Raw genomic sequence first — 26,942 nt, 5'->3', positions numbered from 1 at the left:
ATGCAGTCAGTAGTGCCATGCCAATGAAGCCTACACAGCTGGATCATGGGAAGGTTTAGCTCTATAATCATGTTCAGAGTGATTAAAAGTACACACATTAAGAGTAATTATTTAAATCAGTGTTTATTTCTATGTGCCACAAAAGACAACCACCATCAGATAATCAGAAGAAAACAAATTCAACATCAATGAAAAAATCTTGCTTTCTGTGGATAGCGCAGCTCTGCATCCATGGGTGATATTCTTTGTGAATAAGGACGTCTGACTTCATCATCTTCTGGAGTTATAGCACTTGGGTTGTAATGAACTTCAGCTAGAGAAAATAATGGGGGAAATTTTTCAGTGATGATTATTTGGTTTCACTTATTTAGAAAGAAACCTGACTGTGCACAACTGTACAAACACGCCTATGCTTTAACTTTGGGAAGCTAACAGAAATCTAAAACCAGCTGGGAATGTTTGGCACTTAGGGCAGAATTCCCATAAAGGAACCTCACTTTCAGAATTTGACCCTTCAACAATTTCTCCATCTTGGAATGCAAAATCTTCTGCTGGGATCTTTCTGGACTACATAGGCTCACAGCAAGTCCTGTAATCCCCAGTGTCTTTGCTCTTTTGGGAATGCATGAGACAGAATAGACTACAGTAACCCATAACTGGAAACTGGTGTTGTGGGAACAACAGCCAGCTGGCATAGAGTAGAGCATCTCTTAGGTGCCTTAACTGGAAGTTAAGCTGACAGTCCCTCTCCTTTTGGAGAAAAGCCATACCAGGATCTTAAGGGCTTTCTGACTTTCCTTCCATATGGAAAAAGGCATCCGTAACACAGCCATTGACCTCAAACTGAAGTCTGGTGTAGACAAAGCAGTCAAAGTGTTCCCATTTATTTCCACTGGTTGGGATTTGACAGTCACCGCATGAAACCTATTGCATCTTAGTCTGTTTTCTTACCAATCCTAAAATTTCTATCTGGAGAAGTCCCAGGGAGGGTATCTGAACTGAAAGTTGAGCTTGTTCCATTTGAATTTGGATTCCACAAAGCCGGGGAAGGGAATCTGTGGCTTAAAGGTCTTGGTGTAGATGTAGGAGTCGTACCTGACCCATTCCAGCCTGAAAACAGAGATTAGAAAGCACAGGAATAAATTCAGTATGGGAAATTCTTCCTGGTGTGTTACATCTCAAACTGCCAGAGAGGAGAAAGTTCAGGGCCATCTTCTTGTACCTTCCTCGTACAGAATTAGTGTCTAAGCAGAAATCTCTTTCAGAAATCTACATTTTTAACTGCATACTGACACATCGTGATCCTATCATATAAGCAGTTCATGGAAGAGTATCCAATGCAACACAGAAATAGGAAACTGTTGAAGAGAATCCCATGCTCCTTGCTGTAGAATAATTGTGACATGAGTCAAGCAAATGAAAACCACTTAATGCTTACCAGAATAATTATTCCTTTGAAATCTCCCACAGCAAAAGTGTATCCTGCACAGCTTCATTACATCTTCCTTCATTAGGCAGTGAAACACAAAAATAAAGAACCCTAAAGAAGCAAGAAGGTAAATCACAGGTTTGGGACTTGATTCTCCAGCCTGCTCTCCCTTTTCTGAGGTATTTATATGCCACTGTGTCACCAGCAAGTTATGGATGGTCAGAGAAGTGGACCCTAAACCAGTATCACATTGGTCCAGAATTGCAATGAAAGTCATCGGTGCATATGAAAGGGTATCAGGAAGAGCTTCCTGCAGATTTGGTTTAAGAGTAATCTGACAATCACTGAAGATTCTCACCAAGCAATTTTATGCCCAGACAGGAAGGACTGTGCCAGCTCCTGAAAATATGTGCTTATTGGGACCCACATTTCAAATGTGTGCCTTCATGTACCTAACGGTAATACCTATCATTGCTACGCTGTCTAAACAACACTTTTCGTTTCACTTCAGTTGAGCTTTCCTAATAAAATAGCAAAACAGTGTAACTCAAAACCCGTATGACCTCTCCACTTCCCCCATGCTATAATTATATGATACTACAAATGTATTTCTATTCCACAGTCCTAAACTGTCGCATTTATAGCTGTACTTCATTCAGAAATTACCTTGCAAAGTGTTAAAGATGCTGAAGAGATACAAGAAAAATATCCTCACTGCTCCCCAGGCAAAAAAAGCAAAGCTCCAAGTTAAGCCCAAGAGGAACATTAAGCTGAAAGCACTTTTGAGGTCCTGGAGAAAGAAACGTTTCCAGAATCTGGATCTCATTTGTGTCCTTGATTTCACAGAGTGGATTTGGAGGAGAACAGTGATGAACATGGCTGTGTTTGTCAGAAACACCAAGAAGATGTAGGCCACAACAGAGACGTAAAACACTACATTATCTTGAATCCAGCAACTGCAAGAAAGGGAAACATGATGAACAGTTCTGTGGACAATTAAGCAAATGAAGCCTTGTTTCCAAAATAATCCTCCCATGTGGTTCTTTGATACCTAGCAATGGCATTCCCTAACACCCATTGCTTTCCCCCAGTACTGGCACTCACAGAATCTCTGTTTTTTTTGTCTTTCCCATGGATGTTACAGAAATGCAATATCTTGGAGTCTTCAGTCAAATTCTGATAAATCTGATAATTGTTTCACAAATTAACAACATACTCAGACAATGATACACTACCTTAGGAAAATCAATTTAAATATGACTTAATTAGGAGTTTGATGAACAGTTTTCCCTCAGAGGTGTCATGAGTGTGTTGTCCCTCTGATATTCAAATATTTAAGGTAATTTTCATCAACATGTGATCAGACTGTGCTCAATAGAAAGCAGGGTAAAAAAAAAAAACAACCAACAAAAATGGAGTGATGCATTCCTTGCTATGAAATCCTTTTGAAAAGGATGAAAGAAAGCAGTGTTTTCCCACTGGAGAAGAGAGAATGTGCAGGGAGCATATACTGGTGTCATATCAAACTGAGTTGCTGTTGTGTAAAAGAAGAGAGATTATCCAAAGAGGAAAAGCAGAGCTGACACACACAGTGGCAAAGAATGTTGGATACTAAGCTGGAAGAATCCCTGCCCATCCTCAGGTCCAGTCTGCTAAGTGAGAGTTACTCCATGCAGTTGTCTTATGGCCCAGAAGGATCCACTGAACCAGAATCACTGAAAGGAGAGAGATGAGATAGGGAAGGAAGGACAAAAGCAAGAGAGCTGTTGTTGCCTTCTGGTTATTTCTTCTATCTTTAAGATACTCTGAAGACCATCAAAAAGCTTGGAATATTGTACTTACAAATTGCTGAATGGACTGTTCTCACTTTGCGATCCATTACCATAGAAGTCTTTATTTATAATGAGCACAATAATGGTCACAATCGCTGGTATTCCTAATGTGGAAAGCAAGAGAAAAAGAGATATTTCAATAAAAATGATAAAATGAAGAATATGGGAAGATGTCAGATAATTTCTGATGACTAATTACTGCAGACATACTTCTTGGGATCAAATTGTACTCCCAAAGCTCCTTCTGAAATGTGTGTAATTAAATGTGTGGCATAGCAGGATTAATCTCCTTATTTATGTAAATTACAAATGAGTAGGCATAAAATATCTGTGTTTGCAAAATGTTTGTGAATGTTCAAACATCTCCAGAAGGGATCCAATCTGGTAAAATAAAGCCAACTGATTATTACAAAAAGCAGCGTGTCAAAAGAGAAGCAGACTGCAGCATTTTGCATTAAGATCTAACAGAGACAGACATTTTCCAGCCAGTGTTTGATCAGTCTTCCCTTCCATTCATTTCCTATTTGCCATATTTCTTTCAGTTCTGGCTTTTCTGTTCAGAACAACTGCTTCCAGCAGTGCCATTACGTATGGCTGCCCTTGAGAGCAATTATATGCAATATTAAATCTAAGGATAGAGATGATTACACACTGCACTCTATTCAAAAACATTCAGAAAAGGCTTTAAAACAGCCTCTAATGGCTACAAAAACAATGCACTCCAAACTGTTCTCTAGGTCACCGCCTCTGATAATACCTTCTCTAACAACTGAGCCATCACATGAGCTTCTTTTTGCCTGTGTGCACCACGTTGCTGCTAGCTCCATCTTAGAGAAGGTAAGAAGCACAGAAGTCAAAAGGAATTTTGCTTACTTACCCCACCCAGCAATGCAGCATTTTAGGATGTACTTTGGGATGTAAACATTGAAAACTTTGACAAGAGCCAAGTAGAGGTGGACAGACTCCATGCACATCCAGGTGAAAGCTGCCAGCAGGAAATAGTGCAGGAGCGCAGCCACAGCGATGCAAACAGCAGGCAGGTTGTAGGAGGACAGCCAGGGGTTGACCAAGAAGATCACATTCAACATCAGCAATGCAGCGCAAAGGTTCAGCAGGATTTTTGCAGGATTGTCTCTCCGCAGCTTCCTAAATAGGAGTGGAAAGTAACAAGGATGTCATTGCACAGATTGTGCTGGGTCCATTTTACAGTTGCCTAAGCCTGGAGCCCCATTGTGCCAGGAGCTACTGATACATCCAGCGTGAAACTAAACCCATCCAACAGCACAAACACACCAGAGCGACCAACAGCAAAAGAACAGGAACATAAGGATCTCTATTTCACTGTCCGTAACATCCAACGTGCAGTCGATATAGAGGGAACATTCCTTATTCTTGGCATGAAGTCTTACCCGTATCCATGAAATACCCATTTGTGAAATGGAAAAAAAATCAGGAAATCAGAAGTTGCTGAACAATTCAGTGCATGTCTCAAAGTGTAAGGTTTTGATTCCTGATTTCACCACAGTCACAGGTCAAAGTAAAGCAGTATTTACTCCTTCAGATCTCACTCCTGCCCCTTGTGAATCACATCAACAAATATTACCAAACGTTCTGCTAGTTTCTGAAACATTATTGTTGCAAAAGCATTAAAAAGTGATACAAGAAAAAGGATCAGACTTACTCAAGGGCTAGGTATGTCACCAGTGTTATAGCCAAAAAAAGGGAAGAAGCACCACATCCTGCGTAGCTTATCAGAGTTAATACACGATCATTTGTGGCATCTATCTCTGCCCGGGACAAGTCCTAGATACAAGGTAAAGAGTCACAGTTGTTTGCCAGATGAAGAAAATTGCTTTCCAAATTTTCACATTGGTAAGAAAAACAGATTCTATTTTTACGTGTTTCTTATTATATAGCCCTGCGGAATAATCAGACTCGCGCGGCCGGCTCAGGCATTCAGCATTTCAGATATCCAGCACTTCGTTGTGAACCTGGCAGTGCTGGACTATGGAAATTCATCAAGGATTCCAGTATCACACCAAGATTATTCAACTTGCTTTGTAGGAGAAACTCCAGTTTTAATGTTTCAGCAGCTGTTGCCATGCTGGGAACTGCACAGATTTGCTAAACGTCTTGGAGTGCGCATCCAAAGAGCATCCCCTTGCAAACACCATTAGAGAGGCTGGGCCCTGCTTCTCCCAGCTGCTGCCAGGAGTGAGGCTAATGGGATTTTGGTTGTTTCCTGCCAAGTTTTCTCTGTTATTTGGTGAAACACTGAACGTCAAACTAGTCACCTACACCTCTGGCGCACAATGGACTTAGCGATGTCAATTACTTTTATCTATTCTTGTATCTAAGTGGAAGCGTGGAAGAGATCTTAAAACGAGATAGAATTCCAATTGCTTGAACAGAAACTTCAGCAAGTTGTCTAAAACCTGTAAGACCTTCCTTCCTTCCTGCAGAAGTCCTATTCTTGCTACCGGAGAGGGCTTTGGTGCCTCTCCTTGAGCGGGGCAATGCTGACCCCTAGGGGAGACTGGGGAAGACCTGGCGGGGAGGAACAGCCTTGTCCCTCACTGGTTGAGTTCTACAGGCAACAGGCAGTTCTGAGTTCAGTTCTTGCCCATCTCTTTGCATTTGTTGCCACCCGTCCTCAGGCAGTCATCTCTGCACTCTCATTTTTTTACATTTGACTTTTAGAGGCAGTATTAAGACACTGTTTGCCTTTTCCACCAGGAGGTGATAGTTAATGGTAGCTCCCATATTTATATTAAACTTCCTGTTGGAGTGTGGGCAAAACTATCATATTATTATTAGTTGCCAACTGGCAGGTAATAAATTAAACACGGTATTTCAAATGCAGGAAATAGTGCATGAATAATGATTAAGTCACTTTGCAAAGAGGTTCAAACTATATCCATAAAATGAATTTGTCTTGAGGCAAGGAACATTTAGAGGACTTTATGCCACGGTAATTATTGTAACTGCTTTGTTTGTTGCTGTTGTTTTTGGCAAAATGGCAGATATCTAACAGCTGGGATGGATGTGTATCTCCCATCTCTCCCCAAAACCAGTGATGACTTTATCTGGTGCCATGGGACTCTTTTGGAGGTGATTCATGGAGTACTTACCAGCAAGACTCCAAAATGGGTAAGATGGTTACAAAAACAGATTGTGTAATTCATATCTGTATATTCCGTTTCACACCCTGTTGTATTCCAACCACCCAGTCCATCTGTGTAATATAGAAAAAGAGATTTTTAAGCAGAGTTAGTCATGCTCAGTCATTTATAGCTCTGCAGCATGCAGAATGTGTGAATATGAGCTCAAGTTAGTACAGATTGCAGGGTCATTTAGCAGCATACAAATGATATTTCACACAGGAACACATCTTACACAGTTGCCTAAGAACCTCAAAACTTGGATGAAAGCCTTTGGTGGAAGGAAGAAATATTTAAAGTCATTTATGTTCCAGCACACAGAGAAAGCAAGAAGGTAAGGAAGTGTCAGCTTGACTAGGTTGTACTGCAGGGTGTGGAAATACAGAAGGAAAGAAATATTTACAGGGCAGAGGAACTGTTTAGGCAGCATGTAGCACTGAACAAGCCAGATCTTCCCTGGTGAGGTTATATTTATGGCCCTATTTATGCGGCATGTATGGCGTATTCGGAAGCTAAACTTCAAATTTAAAGATAAATTAATAGACAAACAAGCAAATAAATAAAGAAAATCCAACATTAATGTTAAGGAGGCAATCTCTCTCATGTGGGCTGAATTAACTCAACTCATGGTTATCTTTCTGCGTCCATTTACTCTCTGAGCCGTATTCAAAGCCTGACCACAGCAAAGTCCCCACTGACTTCCCTGGGGCGGCTTTGAGAAGTCATCTGATGTTCCGTTGTGTTTCTGCTATTTTTCTTTGACTAACTCCTCTTATCCACGTGGATGCACCATTGCACATTGCCAGACACGTATCCCTAGAAATAACGCCAGTTACTGAGAGATCAGTGCCAGTGGAAAGCAGCAAAACAGAAGGGGCCAGATGCAAGGAGGTGGACTCCAAATTTCAAACAGGAGCCAATGGCTCTGGTGACAGAGTGAGCACAGCAGCTCTGTACATCACACTTACCGTTCTTCAGAAAGTCCCAAAAGACACAGTGCACTGCTGCATTACCCTAAAAGCAGAGAAAGAAAAAGAGGCTGTGACATTTATTCAGTACATCTGTGCATTGGCTTGCATCCTGCTTATAACTGGGATTTACAGCTATGGCACTTTGATTTAACTCCCCCCATTCTGGAATGAGGAATGAGGGGAGCTTGGTCTCTGTGCTTATTGGCATGTTGGTGGCCCCGGGAGTCTGTAGGTTCCTGAAGATGCCTCAGTTCAGCAGCAGTGGGACTGCTGGTCACAGGAAACCATCTGGGATAGCATTGCACTCATCCATGGCACCACAGCCAGCAGAGGGTCCCCCATGCTGCCTTCCCCATTACCAAGAGAAATCCTGGGAGTCAGTGGTTTTCTCAGTTTTCCCAATTTCTGCATCTTTCATTGTCTGGTTGGGCAGAAAAGCTGACAAGTTGACCAGCTCAGATTGATCCCTATGTATCATCTCATTGGCTTCTTGTGATATCTGAGGTATCATACCGAATTACTGGTGAAACGCTCAAGCTCTGGATAAGACCTACCATAAAAACCTAGATTTCGCATGACACCAACAAAAAAATTAGCAAATCTCACAATAAGAAATGCTTTATTTCAGAATTTCAGTGTTTCTGCTCTCACTCTGAAACAAGGCAGAGAAGAAACCTAAGAGAAAATAGAGCTTGTGTGTGTGCTGCAAGCAGCCGAAATTGGTATTTAATGCAATGTTTGCTCTTGGGGACACTCAAGTTTATTACTCATAATGCTGCAGTAAACTTTCCCAAGGCACAGATTCATTTTCCTTTATTATTAATAAAGTTTGATAAGGCACAGAGTTTACAGGAAGCACCCTAACAGATAAGCTGTTAAAGACTTGTGATCTGCAGACTGTCAAATATAATTAGGCAGAGAGCCAAAGCTGTAGGTTAGGATGATAAATCATTAAGTATTTAATTAGGATATTTTTTAAAGGTCAAGGAAAAAATCCGAGAGGTGCCAGATGGCCTCATGGAGTAAAAATGACAGAAGAGAGAGGATATGTGGATGAAATTTCTGGTTATATGTTATTTGCTAGAACTGTATGTGAAGTCCATATTGCCATAAAAGCAGCATTGTCAAGCTGTCGTTAACTGGAACTTTCATCAAATTCAGCTTATTGAATATTTCGGTTCTGCCCTTGTTTTGCAATGTGTTTGTGTGGAGAATGGGCCATAAATATTTGCAACACAAAGAGGTAATGGATTAACCCAGTCAGCAGGTCGGAGCCATGCCCACTAAGCAGACACTGTAAGATTGATTTCAGCTTTGAAACATCATTTTGAAAGGAGGTGGTGACGCACTGAACAGGTTGCCCAAGGAGGTTGTGGATGACCCATTCCTGGAGGCATTCAAGGCCAGGCTGGATGTGGCTCTGGGCAGCCTGGTCTGGTGGTTGGCAACCCTGCACATAGAAGGAGGGTTGAAACTAGATGATCTTTGAGGTCCTTTTCAACCCAGGCCATTCTATGATTCTATGAAAGAACACAAACCAAAGTGATTTTGAAAATATCTATGCAATGTTTTTGCATTTCTTGAGATTTACCCTCTTGGTGACTAAGCGATTTGCAGAATTAGAAGCAACTACAGATCACTGCAGTTAAAGCCAAGCTGCCATTTTTTTTAAGCAAATAAATTATTTCTTGAAAGAAACTGACCAGATCAAAGCAAGGAAGTGAGGAAAATGCCCCTTGCTTGTAAGCATGGGTTTACAGTGGAGACATGAGCTTTGCTAACCTGCAGGAATGGACCCAACCACTGTCAGTTCTTTGGGTGATAGATGTTGGAGAGCTCAGTCATCAAAATGTTCCATACTTATCTGTCCCCTTGTCAGTTTATCTGAAGTGTAAGTGAAATCGTCCTTATTTCAACACATATCCTACCGTATTTTTGTTGATGTGCTGAAGAGTTACATTCACAGGTTCGTTAAGGTTCTGAATCAGTGAATTTTCAACGCTGGCACTCACAACGTAAGTGTTCAGCCTCTCCTTCTGTAAGCTGTCATCCTGCAGTGGGAAAATGCACACACACAAACAATTCCAAGTCATTCGAGTTACCAGCAATCCTGCCCCTCACTGCTATTTCAAATTGTCTTTCTTGGAAGCTGCAATCAGCTAAACGCCACGGGATGCCTGATGTAATTTAACTGCTTGTTACTTAATCAGAACATGCAGTTAGCAGCCAATTCAGGGACAGTCTCCACATCAGCAGGAGCAGAACAGCTTCAGCTGCATCAGCTGGATTGAGAAATCTGCATAACCATTTCCGTATATCAAAACATCCAGTTGTGTATCATTTAGCTCATTAGACTGCAGACACACTTGTGGATGTTTCTTCTGCATGGAACGCATTGCTCAGCACACTGCATGCTCCACTGTACCAAAGGAAATGTCTCTTTTTAAGCTACACTCGTGTCCCAGAGTGAAGAAAACACAGCAAATACCAGAACAGTTCTAAATGCTGCGTATTGGTGCTGCTGCTGTTTTAATGGAGAAAGAAATCTTGACATTATTTTCATGGCATTTGACATGTGCTAATTTGATGTTGTTTAAGCAACAGCTTACTGTCAGAGGACGATGGGGCACGTTCCTTAACTACAGAACAAAAGCAGTGGATTGAGATCAGCTACAGAAAAGCAAGAAAATGTCTGCAGTCTCCAGACACCTCTTGGAGCATTATCACTGCTGGAAAGGTTTTGCTGCTTGGATGCATTTTCCCTGCACACGTCTGAGTGCCCCGTCAGCCTGATGCTAAATGTACCGCACTGCTGGGATTTTGGTTTCATGCGCATTAAGGACAAGTGAAGCGAGTGCTACCATGTTCACATTTGTTAGGAATGATAGTTACCACAAAGAGAGAAGTCGTGCCAAAAAAATTAAACTGGATCTTTGAATACGTCTCTGGGTCAGCTTGGTTATCCCCTAAGAATGTCTTCAGTGATTTTGGCAAACGCACTGAGGCCAAGGCATTTTCAAATGGGTTTTCTTGAACACTGATCTGTAGGAAAGAAATGACGTGCTCAGAGCTGCCTTCCCCAGTACACACACACACACCAGCAGCAGGAATGGCCTGGATTTCTCACCTTGATATCCCTTCCTTGGTCATATGAGGTGACACCGAAGGCCACTCCTTCAAATACACTGGGATCCGGACGCATCACCAGCAAGGCAAAGGACGTGGTTATGACTGACGTGTTTCTTTCTGTGTGAGCCAGCTTATAGCCTATCTCCTCTGTTGTCTTCAGGATCCTTTATGGACAGCAACAGCAGGAAAAAAAGACACATCTCTTGAGATGTTCTCCTGGCTTCACAATATGCAGTCAGAAGCTAACCAGCTAAACGCCTGTGCTCTGGTTATGATCACAAAGAGCATCCTCTGGAGCAGAATGGACTACGTTTGGGATAGACGGTGTTTTGTTGGGTACAGGGTCAGATGGCTACAAGCAATTGGGTTAGCGTAGAGTTCCAGGATCATAGAATCATTAGGCTCCAACCCCAATCCACCACCATAACCGTGACCCTCGGTGCCACATCTCCACAGTTCTGGAACACTTCCAGGGATGGTGACCCCACCACCTCTGTGGGCAGCTGGATATGCTCCAGTGCTTCAGTGTCTTTGTTGTAGTGAGGGGCCCAGCACTGAGCACAGCATTGAGGTGCAGCCTCACCAGAGCTGAGTACAGAGGGACGACCACCTCCCGCTCCTGCTGGTCACGCTATTGCTTATAGAAGCCAGGATATCACTGGACTTCTTGGTCACCTGGGCTCACAGCTGGCTCATGTTCAGCCAAGCATCGACCAACACCCCCAGATCCTTGATCCCAGGCTGGAAAAGACCTTCAAGTCTTAGCATGTTTTGGTTAGCTGAAATCCTGGCAGGTGGATGATACCTTTCTGTGGCTGAGAGTCAGCCCACTGCCAGACAGAGTTAAATGGATTGGAATAAATCAGCCCTGGAGCATTTGAGGGGAAACATGAGGTAGTTCTGGGATGACATCAGGCAAAATTAACACCCAGACAAATACTACATTGGAGTAGTATTAAAGTAGTAGTAAAGTAGTAGTAAAGGCAGTAACTTGTAAAGCAGACTAATCTGATTATTTGCAATTATTTAATTATGCCCTCCGGTAAAATATCAGAGCCAGAATAATTCCATCTGCAAGGGATTTCTGGAGCTCTGTAGTCCGGTTACTTCAGAGGTAAGGCTTATGCAGTGAAGTTCTGACTGTCTATTAGCATGGAGATTTCACAGGCCAGTATCCTGGCCTCTTCTCCCAGTGGAGTTTTGTTTCTAAGTAGAGAGAAGAAGCTGGAATCCTTAGGAAGCAGCAAATTAGGGTTGTTCAATGCAAGTGGGTATTAAAAGAGTTAGACTTCTTGTTTGGCAGCCCGTAAAGCTATTCAACAGTAAACAAGTAAGGATAATAGTCTACTGGAAATGTGTAAGACAGCTGGCTTTGACAAACTGAAAGAAAACCTTCCTATGTCTTGGTCTGGTGCTTATGGAGTTACCTTCACACTGTCAGTCCCAGATGCAGCAGGACCCCTTTGGGATCCTTTTGGCCCCAGAGCTTCAAAGTCTGGAGTTAAATCATCAAAGTATCCAAGGTCCAGAATTGCTACTAAGACCTTATGGAAGCAAAGTCATAGCTCTTGTTGGGCTATCATGCTTAGCACATGCCAGGTGTCATCAGAGTACTCATTCATATGCCTAATGTTCTCCTGTAAAAATATTTTCCTTACAAACTTTACATACCAACTCCATCTCCATTATGGATCAGGAATCCAGGGTATATATTAGCTTTGGAATGTCATTCTTGTCCCTAAAAGCTTACATTGCACAGTAGGATTATTGTAAGTAATGGGTATTGCACTTGAAAAAAAAAAAAGTGTATTTGTGAGGGCAAAGGCAGTGAGCAGCCATCACAGCCCCCACTCCACACACTGCAGCACAATAGACCTTGAAGAGGGATAGCACAGCCAAAAGGACTGTGATGCTGCCCAAAGCTTTCTCTCCAGCAGATTTCTTAATCTATTTTTGGCTGCTGATCCTCTCGGACTCACAAGTTTGGAAAGGCAATGAGTGCAGAGTTCTCCAGTACAAACAGCTGGGTTGCTGCACTCTGTGCCCCAGCTGGAACCTAAGGGGAAATCCCCTTCTGTGCAACCATGTTACTTACCTATTGGTAATTTTTCTAATGTTCTGATCCTCCATTTCTTGAAGCAAAATATAGTCCAGTATAGTCAATATAGCCTCTGCAAGTGTCATACTTAAATCTAGAAACTTCACAATATCAGAAATTTTATTTCCAATAACTTCTAGTTCTTCCATATCCAGTGTTGCATCCGGCAAGAGATATAAAATATGCTGTACAACATCTTGTGCATTCTCTGGGGAAAGTTAAAAAAAAGGGAGTCCAGATGATTTATGTGAAGTACAGATGATTTACGTAAAGCATGGCTTCACATCTAGATACGTAGCTACAAGGACGTACATTAAAGCAAGGGATTAGACTGTGTCTCTCCTCTCTTTCTATGTGGGCATAATGCTTCTGATCTATTACGAAGTTATGGCCCCAGAAGAAGTCAATAAGCCCTCAACACGCCAAGAAATCTGGCTAAAACTTCAAAGCAAAACCTGGGTATTTCAGGTTGTATTTTAAAGGAGGAAAACAATGTGGTTTTCATAAGAATATAATCACCTGCTTTTGGCTTATAAAGATTATCTGTAAATACTGTTTAACTTTGATCATTTGTGAGTTCAAAATTAAACAAGCCTCTCCCTCTGTCCAAATGCTGCTTAATTGGCATAGCAGAAAAGCAAATTATGAATGATGTAGTTTGCAAATTTGGTATTTGCCATTCATCATCTCATCGTTCTGCTATAATTTATAATAGTAACAGAGCTTTACTATTTGTGAGTCAGAGAGACTGTATGTAACTGCAGATATATTTCAATGAGATCTACAGAACATGAACTCCTTTTACTTGGTGATAGAGCACAGGCAGGCAAAATCTGTCACATTATTCTCTGGTTACTTACTTAGTTCTGCATCTAAGTGTTGGATTTGAGACAGTTCTTTTGAGCAGTAGCAAGAGAATTTGAAGTAGGATGCACATAATACAGTGCTACAGCTTCAGTTTTTCTGCTGTCCAACATACACATTACTTAAGTATAACCAGTATTACTTCCATTCACTGTATCATGGAAGAATCTGGTGGCTTACCCTCTGTTATGATGACATTATGAAGATCCAGGATATTACTTGGAAGTTCTTCTAGTAATTTACATTCAGTCATATTTGGTTTGCCCCAGAAACTTTGCTCAAGGTCGATATTAATTGCACTGAAAAATGAAACAGTGTGTTTTAAGTTGCATGAAAAAAATACATTAATTGATGTTCCCCATATTTTCAATTTAAGTAACTAAAATAATAGAATTGTTGAAAAGACCAGTAAGGTCATTTAGTCTAACCATCAACTGAGGTTGATACTAGGATAGTAGGTTATCAGGTTGGGTATTAGGAAGCATTTCTTATGAGAAGGAGTGGTGATACACTGGCACAGGATGCCCAGGGAGTGGTGAGATCACTGTTCTGGAGGTGCTTAGGGACAGGGTGGATGCAGTACAGAGGGACATGCAGTAGTGGGCAATATTGGTGGTAGGAGGATGGTTGGACTAGATGGTCCTAGAGGCCTTTTCCAAACTTAATGATTCTATAATTCTATGATTCAATGCCTGTTCAATTCAAGACCACTCTACCACATCACTCAGTGTGTCATCTATCCTTTTCTTGAACGCCTCCAGGGATAGTGACTCCACCACCTCCCCGGGCAGCCTGTTCCAATACTTCACCAATTAGCCCAATTTTGAAAATTGATTGCAAGTCAGACTTGACTTAGCACTCATTTAGCACAGTGGGAACAGAGTCCAAAAGCCTGAGTGATTTGAAATGCACCTGGAAGGAGTGATATTCTGCCAGTGGTGGGCACAGTGCCACGAGTGGATGGCACAAATGCTACAGTGCATCTGCTTCCCCTCCCAGCTCAAGCAGACAGTCAGCTTCTTGCTAGGCTGGCTTGCACTTGCTGCAGGTGATGGGAATTACAGTGTGCCACTGCAGACATCCATTTGGATTCCATTACACAAAGACTTGCACTCCCTCATGTTTGCCATTCAAGAACCAAAATGAGGTGTTCTGGTCACTCACCACTTCCTCCAAGCAGACTGCAGAGGGTTTTTCCCGCAGCTGACCTCCACTGTGGCAGCTGGACTTGTTTGAGGCCAGGAATAGCTGCCCTTGTATTTGGTCTGTGAAATACTTTCCGGGCAATCCAGTAGTACTGAGGACAAAAGACATAAAAGATCTTTAAAAAGATGTAATAGTCAGAAAGCAAACTTCCCCAACGCAGCTGTTCAGCCCTCGACTTCCCTTGCTGGCACGGAGCTGTTGTTTTTACATCTTTTGTGAGCTGTATGGGAGTATTTGACAAGCTTACTGGCCATAAGAAAGCATTTTCCCGAAGTATTTTGCCTGTTCTGAAATCTTTTGTTTGACAAGGTCAGTTCTCAGGTAAAGTGTTAGCTTCACACAAATCATAATTTAACAGCAATACATCCTGCAGGCTTCTCTCATCTATCTGAAGCTGCTTTCACACTGCCCCTCATTATCCCATCAATGTCTTTTCTTCCAAGCTTGAAGTTTTGTACTTGACCTTTTAAGTCTTTGATACAAGATGTGTTTTTGAATTTCAGGTACAGTCTGTTATCTCTTATCTCTGGCTTACTTCTGTATTTTAAGGACTGATAAAGATTGTTACCAAACCAAAAAGATTACTTGCAAATTGAGACTCAATCCAATGGGCACCAGCAATAAGAGAATGTCTACAGTGGGTTTGGTTTCATTGCAAAGGTGTCTTTGCATTGCGTTCTATAGCTTGTGCATCAGATGGGATCTTGCAGGGATACTTGTAGGGATGTTTTCTAGTCCTAACCTCTCCACAGAGTTTCAGTTTGATTAAAAACCTGCAGTCAGAATGAGGTTTTAATGAAGTATCACCTATTGGCCTGACAACCACATCTTTGGGTTCCACATCTAATGACAGCGGTCCAACTTGGTAAGTGTCATTCAGCAGCTGCTTTATCTTGAGACTCAGCACTTCTTGTGTTTCATGTGATGTGACCTTCATAATGGCCTTACAAACATAGCTGCAGAGACAACGTACATAATCAATGCTATGATATTAATGACATTTCATTGTTATACCTCATAATGTTACTGGTTGCAAAAATAGAGAGTAACACGGAAAATTATATTGAATTGAATGATTTGTGTATGCATTTTATTCACCATAAGTGCAACCCTACAGCAAATGTCACCAAATACCACTTTTTATCTACATGAGCACCTTATCACTTGAAATGCATTACAAAGTACAAATCACTGGGAATGCAGGTACAAGAACCTATTTATAGTTTCATGGAATTGCCTCCAAAGGTTTTCTAATCATGTTATCTTAGCAAAGGAAAATCTCTGTGAAAGTAAGCATTCTTCAACTGTGTTTTAAAGTCCAGAGTGAGCTAGTCATAAAACAATGAGGTCCTTCAGTACTCTGTGTCCAAACAGAGGCAGCAGACACCAAGGCTCCCTGTAAAGCACAGATTTAACCAACTGCTCTCCACTGGATTCCAGTGTGTTCTCTTCAAAACAACTATGTTTGCTGACTTAAGGAGGTTTGGAAAGACCATGCCTTTCTTTTGAGTGGCTTCAGACACGGCAGAAAGAACAAAGGGTTGGGATCTTTCAAGTGTTTCCAACTCGCTCCTGTTTCTACACAGTTGTTTCCCACTCAGCATGGCCCTTGGGGTAACCATTTACAACCCTTTGAAGCTGATGGGAACTCAGCTCCCTCTGCACTCCTGGCCAGAAGTCAGAAGGCAATTAGGATTTCCTGCTGAAGAGGAGCAGGATTCATCCTGGCAGACTTCTTGGGCACAGTCCAGCAATGCAGTCTGCCACTCGCTGTTCTGGATTTGGTGAGGGGCATTACTCACAGACAACAGCACAGCACAAACCTCCCAGCTTGCCATGGAAGTATGTCAAGACCCCCAGGATATGGGGCATAAGAGGAAAACCTTGGATGCCCAGATACATTTCTCTCAGTTGAGCATTACTGTCATTCTGATTCTACATGTGTTTTCTGGTTTATGGAACTAAAGGTTCCCCGCTTACCCTGAAACTATAATGTCTGAGATGGAGTACTTATGAGCAGGCTCATAGCAGGAAGCAGGGTTTTCTTATTAAATCAGTAGGACTAGGAAAGTCCAGTTTATAACCACGAGTCTTACCTTTGTGACATCTGCTTTGCTGCCTTCTTCAGTTTGCATAGGACACAAAAAGGTAAAAGCTGGTTAGAATCAGCTGGTGCAAGGGTGATTGGAACAGTAGAAAACCCAGGTGTTAATTAAAATAGATCCTAATGGCTTAAATGTTATCTGGACCTGAATATCTAGAGTAACCTTTGTTTCAGAGTGCTTCTGGGATATATGGAGACAAAACAGAAGCTCACAGTGCATGGACACTGACTCATGTGGAGAGCAGAGTAGATCCATGTCTCGCATTGCTCAGTCACTGTGCTCACGCAAAGGCTCTTCCAAAGCAGACTGATTGCAAGGAGTGCTGGGCATGTCCTGCCTTCATCTTACAAAGGACATTCCAATGTCTATTCCAACACAGTGACTCTCCAGCCCAGTTACTTACGTGGAGTATATTATATTTAATGCTTTCTAAGGATTAGCATTTAGGCCATGTAACTACAATATCCTCAGTGCAAAGGCAAGAAAAGGTATGTTTTTTAAATCAGAAAAAAAAGCAAGTTACATACACGGGTCCTCTTGTACACACTGCTTTGTGGAGAGTTAACCCTGCAGAGGAATAGAATAATAATTTTATATTAAGCATACAGATATTATTCGTCCCATTCTGCTACTGCCCAAAAAGATCTCATGACCACAAGCCAGACCTTGCAGCAGAGAAGTTGTCTGGAATTCAGCTTAGGTATATCTGCATAAATCAATAAGTGCTGTGGCAGGAATGCATTAAGACAGGAAGCTCTGGAGGGATCTGGTTTAAGATCTTGTTTCCTATTCTTGAAGTGTTTTACTTTTCCTCACATTTTAAACACATTCTCTCTGTTAATTTCTTGGAGATATTTAAACAATTTCATTTCTATTGGGCAGCAAAGATTCACAGGTAGCTCCATCTTTAGCTATTTCATTTTGTATTTCTCCTCTTAGAGCTTTCAGAACCAGATTCACCTCGTGTAAATAGTGCCACGTGGTACTGAATTGCTGTTGTTTGTAAAGCGGGCAGTAATTGCAGACGTCAGAGAAGAAAGCAGGAAAACAAAATAGGCATAAAATGATAAAACGCAAAGTCTGTGCAAGTGACACTTCTGTGAATTCAGCACTTGCTTAAATATCCCTCTGAGCTGCTCACAGTTTGCATATAAATACAGCTGGATTGGTTTCAAAGGAACAAAATAGGAGTCTTGGGCAAAATAAGTGCCTCTACCCATGGCAGGGGGTTGGAACTGGGTGATCTTTAAGGTTCCTTCCCACACAAGTCGTCCTTTGATTCTGTCATTCTGTGATTCTAACACCATTGTTTCTGAGCAGGGTCTTGGAACTGCAATGCCCTTTCATTAGGTAGGTTAAGAACCAGTGTATGCCTGCTTATATGATCTAGGCAGCCCACAGAGGTCTGCAGCACAGGTTTCAATTAATACGGCCAAAGGTGCTTCCTCCATTTGTCAGCAGATATTTTCTTTGCATTAGGCAGGATACTTACAGGTGAACTGAGCCCAGTAAGCAAAACTTGGGTGCACCAAATGATCAGTTATATGGATTAGGGGACCGGTATACACTGTTGTCGTGGGACTGGTCATCAGTGAAATGGGTATTTGGAATCTGACTGCAATTTCTCCCAAAGGACATAGCATCAAGGTGACACCAGTTTACAGCCTACCTGATTTTAAAGTCTGTCACAACTAGTTCTTCTACAAATATGGCACTGAACTGGAAAGAAAACAGTAACATTTCTGTTAACTTCATTTATCGATGCTCATTCTAGAACTGCTTGCAAGTTTAAAATTGTCACCGAAATTCTAAATCCCAATGAAAAGGGCTAAAAATATTTGTAAGATGTCAACACTTTCCCTTCTTTCTGAATTTAATTTTATCCCTTTAAAAATGCGTTGGATAACATGGTTATGAAACGCTGTAATACTGTTACATAGAGACTTATTTCTGTGTTGCCCCCTAAGTTTGCATTCTGTACCAGCTGTCTTCATCATCTGATACCTTCTAGAAATAAATGAGAAGGAGAAAAGAGTGGCACTCACCCAGCTTTCTGTTAGCTTCCTTGCATCGTAGTAATCAGGAGCTCTCTCAGTTGTGTAGAAGAGTGAAAAGTTCATGTCAATGCTATAGAAGCTGACTGCAGTAGGAGAACAAAGGGAGATGCACCCTGTCATTGGCACAGATGGGTACCTGCACTCTGTCCTCATCCCTCCCCTCAGCCGTGGCTGTGTTTCCCATTCCCGTAGTCAGGCAGGCTCTAAGGGAAATCCCACCTTCCACGTGTCTAAATCCAGATTACTGCACTGCACATCTAAGGGCCCAAAGTCACGGCCGAGTTATCTCAGTTTAACAAGCAAAGGACAGTGGTGCACCAGCTTTGCTTTTCCCGTGTGCTAAGAATGCATAAGAAGAGATAGGATGATCTACTGACAAACACCGCCTTGCTAAGCACAGACATGTGACCATGTCTTAAACTGTTGTGTGCACGGTGTCAGTGGGTGCCACTGATAACCAAGTCAGCATTTAAAACAGCCTCCTTCAGAAAGGCACTTACGTGCAGTGGGGACATTGGTAGTGCTGCTTGGAGACAAGGGCGGCAACGTGGGCGCCGCTGTCGATGATGCCTCAATTGAACCTGCTGAAAAACAAATGAAAGGTCTCAGAATCAGCACTGCTCATCGTTCATAGAAGACAAACAGTCCCCCAGCAGAGGTCACTGCCGCAAAGAGCTATTGCTGCTCCGCTCAGAACAGACCTCTGCAGTGTGAAGGGAAAACACTCCTGCGTGTGTTTGTTTGTTTGTTTTGTTTCTCTGTTGCTTATGTTGAAGAGCAATTCTCTCTCTGCTCCCTTCTTGTTTGCACAATCTGTGCCACCCTTCAGGAAAAGCCACTTGTCAAGCACAGGATAGCCTGCAGTGACGAATGGGAAACAAACAGCAATGTTCATTGACTGATCTAAGATAACCTGGCAGAAGGGTTCCCATTATAAACGCCATCCATCCCGCCTGTCATCTGCAAAGTAAAACACTCTGGGAATTTGTTCTCAGCTAATTTTCCTTGCAGTGAATCACCTTGTCAAACCAGGTAGGGCTTTTGCATTTCACATACAATCTGCCACCTCCTCAGGCAGACAGGGACAGAACGGCAGTGCTTGCTCACATGCACTACAGGCAATGGCAGTGAACCGAATCACTGTGTAACATTACAGCTTTGGTGATGAAAGAAAAGCACGATCACAACATTTTGCTGTAGACATACAGATATCTTGCCATGCTGATGATCTGTGCTTTTTCTTCACTCACGTGACTATCAGACTTGACATTCTAGCTCTGATTACAAGAAATAAGCTTAACACGACACCAACCCCCCCTCACCCCCAGAGCACTGCCCTCAGAATACCCCCCCTGGGGCTGTGCAGACCCTGGTCCTGCAGCATCCCTCATGACAGCATAAGCTGCTGGTGGGAGACTGTGTGCCTTCCTGTGATGTGATCCTGCAGGCACAGGCTCTCTGGGCCCTGCTATGACACTAGACATAATTAGTCCCTGGCTTTGAGCTGTCAGAAACTGTGGAAGAAAATGTGTGTTTTGCTACAAGCTTTTGTAAGAATCCCCATTAGAAAGAAAGTGTAATGAGAATACAGAAGGGCCACTGCTGTGCAGACATGCCTTGCCATTGGAACAAATTACTTTTTCTTTCCTAATAGGAATATAGACATGATATTAGACTGTGATTAGCCAAGCCATAAGTCAAGCCATTTGTTAGCCTGGGGCTCAGCCTGTCCTCCTGGTCCTGCAGTGCTACAGGTACTCTGCAGATAGGAGTCTGCAGGCAGCCGTGATTACAGGCTCCATTCCCTTCTTGTTATTACAATGCAATGTTTCAAAACCCATCGCCTCAGGGGTGATGTATGATATCACCCAGTGTCAGCCAGGATGAATCAGAAAAATCTGCTAGGCAATAGCATACAGAAATGGCCAAACAAAATCCAAACCCATTCCGATCGGGAGTGCAGTTTCCATCTCCTGGCAAGAGAAGCATAATTACAACTTCACAGGTTCCAATTTCTTTCTTTCTCTCTTTCTCATTATCGCCTGAAGAAAAAAACCTGTTTATTCTCCCATGTCAGGGACCATTGCCAGCAGGCAAGTGTGGGACCATCAACCTGCATTCTGCAACCTTGTTTGTGTTAATTAACGTGCATGTAATTCCCTTCACAAAATGGGGGTTAAGGAGTGACAATAGGAGGAGATCTCAAGCTAGAAAAATACTGCACCATAACATTTTTAAAGTCCTGGGTCTCAGATTGAGAATTTAATAGATGGTTTATTTGGCATTCTGCAAACGTGCTTGATTTCCATTAGAAGAAGCAGCAAAAATTAGATCAACTGCTAAGCAAACTGTAATACAAGTACCTTTATGTTACCAGCAGTCATTTTCATACATTGAATATTCATCTCTGGCCCGGGTTATTTAAAATCAAGAAGAGAATTAGAAATCAGCGTGTGGGTGAGGCGGGGGGAGGAGGAGGTGAAGGCTGAGTCAGAGGATGAGAACACACGATTTTACTTCATTGCCTTTAGTGAAGGCCCAGCTGAGCTGGGAAAGCAAAGGATGGTCGTTGAGAGCTCAAGAACAAAAAAGCAAAGGCCAAACAATAACCTTACTCCTCTAGAAAGCAAGGCAGTGCAATGGCTGGGATAATTAAAGCACTCACACCATTCAGCAAACCACTGTAAGGCTGCTTCCTTCTGCATTCATATGAGCAGTTCCACTCGCTTTGCCTAAACGAGCCCCAACATTAATGTGGGATTTCCAAAACCAAGCAGGCCACACAACTTCCCAACACAACTGCATACACTGCGTACTGCTGAGCTGAACCAAACCCTGCAGACTGAAGCAGTGCCCGAGTACATAAACACGAGATGCAAACCTTGCAGCTACCAATTGTCATAGGGCATCAGTAATGGTTTGAGTTGTGTCAGTAGCACCAACTCTTCATGTTGACATCTCACTGCATGGCAACACTTTGGCACAGCTATTTTTTGTGCACATTTCAGATGTTCTGACATAGACTGAACGCATATGGCCCCATGTGGACAACAAATAGGAACTGCTGCCCATCTGACAGACAGGACAGAATCATGGAGTGTGTCTTCTCACACTTAGGGACATGGCACTTAGGGATGTAGTTTAGTGGGCAATATTGGTGGTAGGTGGACAATTGGACTAGATGACCTCAGGGGACTTTCCATTCTTAATGATTCAACAGTCACTCACTGCTGTCTGTACCACTCCCTGTTACTGCTATCCAGTTTATCGCCAGTTTATCCCTGTGCAACAGCCAGCTCATGAACTGCAGTTAATTAAAGTAAGTGCTAGATTTATAGTAGAAGCAAAGGTCTTGCTAAGATCTGACACAGGCCAGATACTCATACATGATTAAATTGTATGTACACGGGACATCACAATGGTCATCTCAGCAATTGCTCTTGGGAAAAATTCAGATTCCAGCAGCCCTTGTCCAGATGGGAGATCTCTATGCAGTAGTTCATGGCACCAAGGCAGGACTACTGCAGTGCCTCGTAGCTTAGCTCATCCCTTGTGAGATATGCTGCCCCTCATCAGCAACACGCATGAGGACATAGCTTAGAGAAGAGGCAGTGCAGAAACAGAGCTGCTAGGATAAAGGCAATGGGGTGAGGAGCCAAGAGGCAGATGGGAAGGTTGTGATTTACGGCTGTTATTCGTGCCTCTTTGCTGCAGAACAAAGGGGTGTGTAAGGAGAGAGGTGGGAGAAATCCCTCTGTGCAAAGGTCTCAGAAGCAGTGGTTTGTTTCCTGTTGCCCTTCAAATTTCCTTTGCTCTCAGTTTGATGTACTTGGAGCAGGAGAAGCAGAAGTGCATGAGGAGCCGAGGGGTGGTCCACATGTGCTGCACCTGACTGGGAAGCGCTGCTGGATGAGAAGCTCCTTGGGTTCTCAAACTGGGCACCAACACTGAGCAATTCCTTCTGACTGTGCGTCTGCCCTCCCTGTGAAACCATCATCTCACAGAAGACAAGGAAAGATGCATACAGTGCTATTGCGGAGCTCCTAAATATCATGGCATGCCATTAAGTCAGTTAGTCAATCATGGCATGCCATTAACTCAATTAGTCAATCTCAGACCTCTGTTTCAATGCTGTTTATCTAAATACTGTGTAGTCCACGCAGACACTAGGACTGATAACACCAAACACTATGAGAGCCTTTCAGTGAAGCAACACCCATGCAGGATGCAGCCCCGACAGGAGTCTTGCGGAGAAGTGATTACATCATCTCACTAATGGCTGGTCTCACTCTGAGGACATCAGGCAACCCTGCTTGTCCTGAGATGTGGAGGGTTCCCCACTCTGTGTGCATGATCCCCAGCAATGCACAAGCCCAAAGGAGAGAAAATACCATGAGAGACTCACCACAGCGGAGGCGATGGCCAGCGACAGGAGGGATGCTGCTGAAGTCCCAGTACTCTTCCCTCCAGCTGACAACATTGCCCATGGAGCAGCCGAGCAGCTCCTCCCGGCGCAGCACACGGTCCCACACTTGGAAGTAGTATAAGCTGCCAATGAAGCTGTTGCTCACTCGTACGATAAAGCCATCCTTTTTTTTATGCAGATGACCCAGCACCAGGCTTCCGCTGGGCTTCAGGCACTCAGTGCTGTTTATGGTTTCCCTATACACCAGATTACCGTTACAGTAGACTTCCAGCAGTTGCTTCCTGGTGTCCCACAAGCAGCACACGCTATACCATGTGAAAAGGGCTAAATCAATGTCAATGTTTCGGCTAGTGCCAAAAAGATACACTCTTAACTGCTTGTTTTCTCCAGACAGTCCAAGCTCTAAGTCATTTATTTCAGTGGAGCTGTTGTTGGTGTCATAGGAAAACGCTGCCCAAGAGCTAATGTTGGCCGTTCGGTTCAGATCGATGCACACCGTGAACTGACATAGCTGAGGGATGCTGTGGTTGACCAGAGACACGTACTTATCATTCCTTCCCAGTAAGTCCAGTATTTCTCCCTGCAGAGAACGTGTTTCTGTAAAGAAAAATTTATATCTATCAAGTAAAGAAGGAAAAAAGAAGTGTTTATCTCAAAGAAAAAAAGAGCTGCAATATGACCTCATCCAGCGACTTCCCTGGAAGACAATAAAAATATTTAAAGTTTATTCTATTTCTGCTTTCTGCTGCCTTTGAAATTGAATTCTGAGGCCACCTACACTACCAGCAAAGAGAAGATGAGTTTAATTCTGCAAAGGAAATGTTGAAGTCCTCGAGACATGCTGAATAGGAACCAGTGCAGAATTCAGGTCCAGAGTCCACCTAGTCCAAGATCTGTATGGGTGTTCAGTGCAAAGGTTTCAGTTCAGCTCTAGGAAAAGAGCTCTTTGTAGGTTTGGCTCTCAGTGGCAAATCCGACCCCTGATCTTTAGGTCAGGGTTTCTGCTAATAATACAAGTAGTAAGGGCTGTCCTTTTTCAGGCTTTGGAGAGTTTGTTTGGCAGCTTTTTCCTTTCCACCAGCTCCATCCCCACCCCATGTCCTGCTGTAGGGGGTCTGTGTGCACCATCAAGGTGGGGAGATTTGATCAGACTCCGTTTGTAACTCAGACCATTCCTGTGCAGGAAATCTGTGTCCTTAACTTGTCTCTGTGCTTACATGTGTACATATGCTTCACTACTGTAAGATGTACTTCCTGTAGGTAAGAACTGCCATTACATGGAGCCTTTTATAACCTCATCTAGGGGTTGTTTTTACAGCATTTTCCTCAAATGAACTTAAGTCATTCCCAAACCTGCCTGCCTGCCTGCCATACAAACCAGGTATTGTAAATCCCTCAAGTCTAATCTGGTCAGTAAATCCCAGTGACTGTTTGTACTTTTCATAAAGGTTAGGTACATCCTAGGCTGCCAAAGTAGCTCACTCGTCCCCCCATCTGCTTCACATGTTTCACATGGGAGGCAAGTGGGAAATGACCCACACACAGTCTGATCATCTGTAGGTGGTTAGAAGCCGTGTATTGCTGTCCTGGTGTACCCCTGTGCCCTCAGAGTATAGGGAGGATATTTCTCCTTACACAGAGTAACACTACTGTCTTTCATGTTTGTCTTCTAAAATCAGCTCCACTGAGTACATCAGCATTCAGATGGAGTACACACCACATCCTGGTCTCACTTCCACCACTGCAATGCCACTCGGCCCCCTTTGTTTTCACTTAGAGTGGAATTCTGTAGGATTCAGAACAGCAGTTTGTGACACCAGCATACATGAGCTGGGAATGCAGCTGCCCTTTGCCAGCACACCAGCCCCTGCCTTACTGTGAGAAAACCCTGGCACATGAACTCACAAAGCACATCACCAGTGCTGGGACCATAGGAGGAGACCCATGGCAGTGCTTCTGGGGGTGCAGAGAGGTGGGGGCAGCTCCTCAATCATAGTTGAAGCACTGAGTGGGCACAAGAAAACACAACAACAATCTTCAGCTGTACTTTCCAGTGACTGCAGGGCCCCAGAGGTTGAAAAAACAGATCCAATGGGTTTGCCCAAGAGAAGGGAATTGCTCTGTGATGTGAGATGGCAGAGCTGGCACCAACACTGACCAGAGGACCATTGCCCCCCAACTGACGAGTCAGCCTTTCAGGGATCAGCCCTGCCACTGTCTGATAGCAGACACAGTAGGAGCCTCTACCCAAAGCAGAAAGTGGCAACGTTTGGCAAGTCATAAACATCAATCTAGCCTTTGTATTATGGAGGTTTTACTTGGAAAGCAGTCATCTGTTCCTTGCACAGTGTGCTGGGAGTGACCCCAGCACAACATTTCAGAGCCATGAATTATCTCTATGCCCCATATTACTCTTGAGGAAAAGTCAAAGAAAGAAATACAAAATCCAATATGGAGCTGATTACTTATTTTATCTGTGGTGGGGTGAAAGGGCACTGAGTGTGCTCCTGAAGCAAAGATGACTGTGGTTGACTCAGCAGCTGGGGAAATACAACAAAAAAGAAAAAAAAGAAAAAAAAAAAAACAAAAAAACCTAAGAAAAAGGTATCTTATGTATGCACACTGTGTGTGCACCAGGACAGCACCGCTGGGCTGTGGGATGCATTCTGCTTGTGCAGTGGTGAGCCTTATGGGAATTACCTGCAAGGAGGAACAGTCCTGCAGCAACCACCAAGATGCAGAGAGCCTTGCCTATGGGGGGCTCTCCAGGTGCACACATGGACCTCTTCATTCTTCAGGCATGTTCTGAAACAGAGATGTCGGCTCTCACTCACATGCTTGGCTGAGGCATTCAGGGTGCTTTCTGCAGGCTGCTGAGATGGCACTTGCAGCACACGAGTCCAGAAGGTCACACCGGCTGTGAGCGAACTGAGTCACCCGAGCAGTGCTCTGTGCAGACCTTTTGGTTTCTGAAAGAGACGAGCTGAAAAAGACCCACAAGGATCATTGAGTCCAACTCCTGGCTCCGCACAGCACCATCCAAAATCAGACCGGCCACTGGGGTCACCTGGCTTAGCACCAAGCACAGCCCTTGCCTGGGGCTTCCTGCTATGGGTTACACTATGTCTGACCACTGGCAAGATGGAGATTGTTCCTTTGTGTCCAGACTTGTAAAATAACATCAGAAAATGATTTTAAAAAAAGCAACCCAAACAAACCAAGCCAGTGTTAATAACAACTTTCTGATTTTCCTTTTGAGAGTGCACTTGACAACATTAAAGTTAGGAAATTGCACCCAGCTTCCCACTTACTGCTGTCACTGCAACATTTACAATAATACAAATCGCTGCGCTCCCAGCAACGGTAACCAAACTGAAGTTCCTACACATCTCTGGTGCTTCATACTTTCTCCTAAAAGGCATCACAGAGTTTAAAAGATGCTGCTCCAAAACTCACCTCCCCGCGTGGCACTGAAATCCAGGAAGGTTTTGCCAAGGGCTCCGCACAGCTTCTTCTGCCAGATGCCAAAACCCAGATGAGCAGGAAAATGAAGAGAAAACCAGGTGGGAGGTTGAGATGTTTTCTGTGGGTCAGGCAATGGAAAGCGAGAGATTTCTATTCCGAAACAGCATTTCTCACGTACTGGAAAACCTGCTGTGACAAC

General features: G+C 43.2%; 1 protein-coding gene across 4 annotated transcripts; it reads right to left on the bottom strand.

Annotated features, from left to right (window-relative positions):
- Window positions 1-107: 107 nt before the first annotated feature.
- ADGRG4 (adhesion G protein-coupled receptor G4) lies at window positions 108-26,942 on the bottom strand. 4 transcript variants are annotated; one of them, XM_004940676.5, is made up of 24 exons: window positions 26,735-26,942; window positions 25,979-26,261; window positions 23,258-23,875; window positions 19,353-19,436; window positions 18,841-18,935; window positions 18,465-18,514; window positions 17,323-17,362; window positions 16,787-16,812; window positions 15,498-15,646; window positions 14,649-14,781; window positions 13,665-13,783; window positions 12,618-12,828; window positions 10,521-10,686; window positions 10,286-10,435; window positions 9,322-9,444; window positions 7,391-7,436; window positions 6,393-6,496; window positions 4,943-5,064; window positions 4,139-4,407; window positions 3,272-3,365; window positions 2,096-2,385; window positions 1,439-1,540; window positions 952-1,110; window positions 108-313 (listed from the first exon to the last, which is right to left on the bottom strand). In XM_004940676.5, exons 2-24 carry the CDS (start codon window positions 26,067-26,069, stop codon window positions 186-188), a joined length of 3,369 nt encoding a protein of 1,122 aa, XP_004940733.1. In that variant the 5' UTR covers window positions 26,070-26,261; window positions 26,735-26,942; the 3' UTR covers window positions 108-185. The 4 variants fall into 4 exon arrangements, with proteins under 4 accessions (XP_004940733.1, XP_015133963.1, XP_004940734.1 ...); XM_015278477.4 differs by having other exon boundaries at window positions 16,787-16,809; XM_004940677.5 differs by having other exon boundaries at window positions 25,979-26,083.

Source organism: Gallus gallus, chromosome 4 (genome assembly GCF_016699485.2).
Source record: "Gallus gallus isolate bGalGal1 chromosome 4, bGalGal1.mat.broiler.GRCg7b, whole genome shotgun sequence".
In the NCBI taxonomy this organism is placed as follows: domain Eukaryota; kingdom Metazoa; phylum Chordata; class Aves; order Galliformes; family Phasianidae; genus Gallus; species Gallus gallus.
This window is presented reverse-complemented; position numbering and strand designations above follow the sequence as displayed.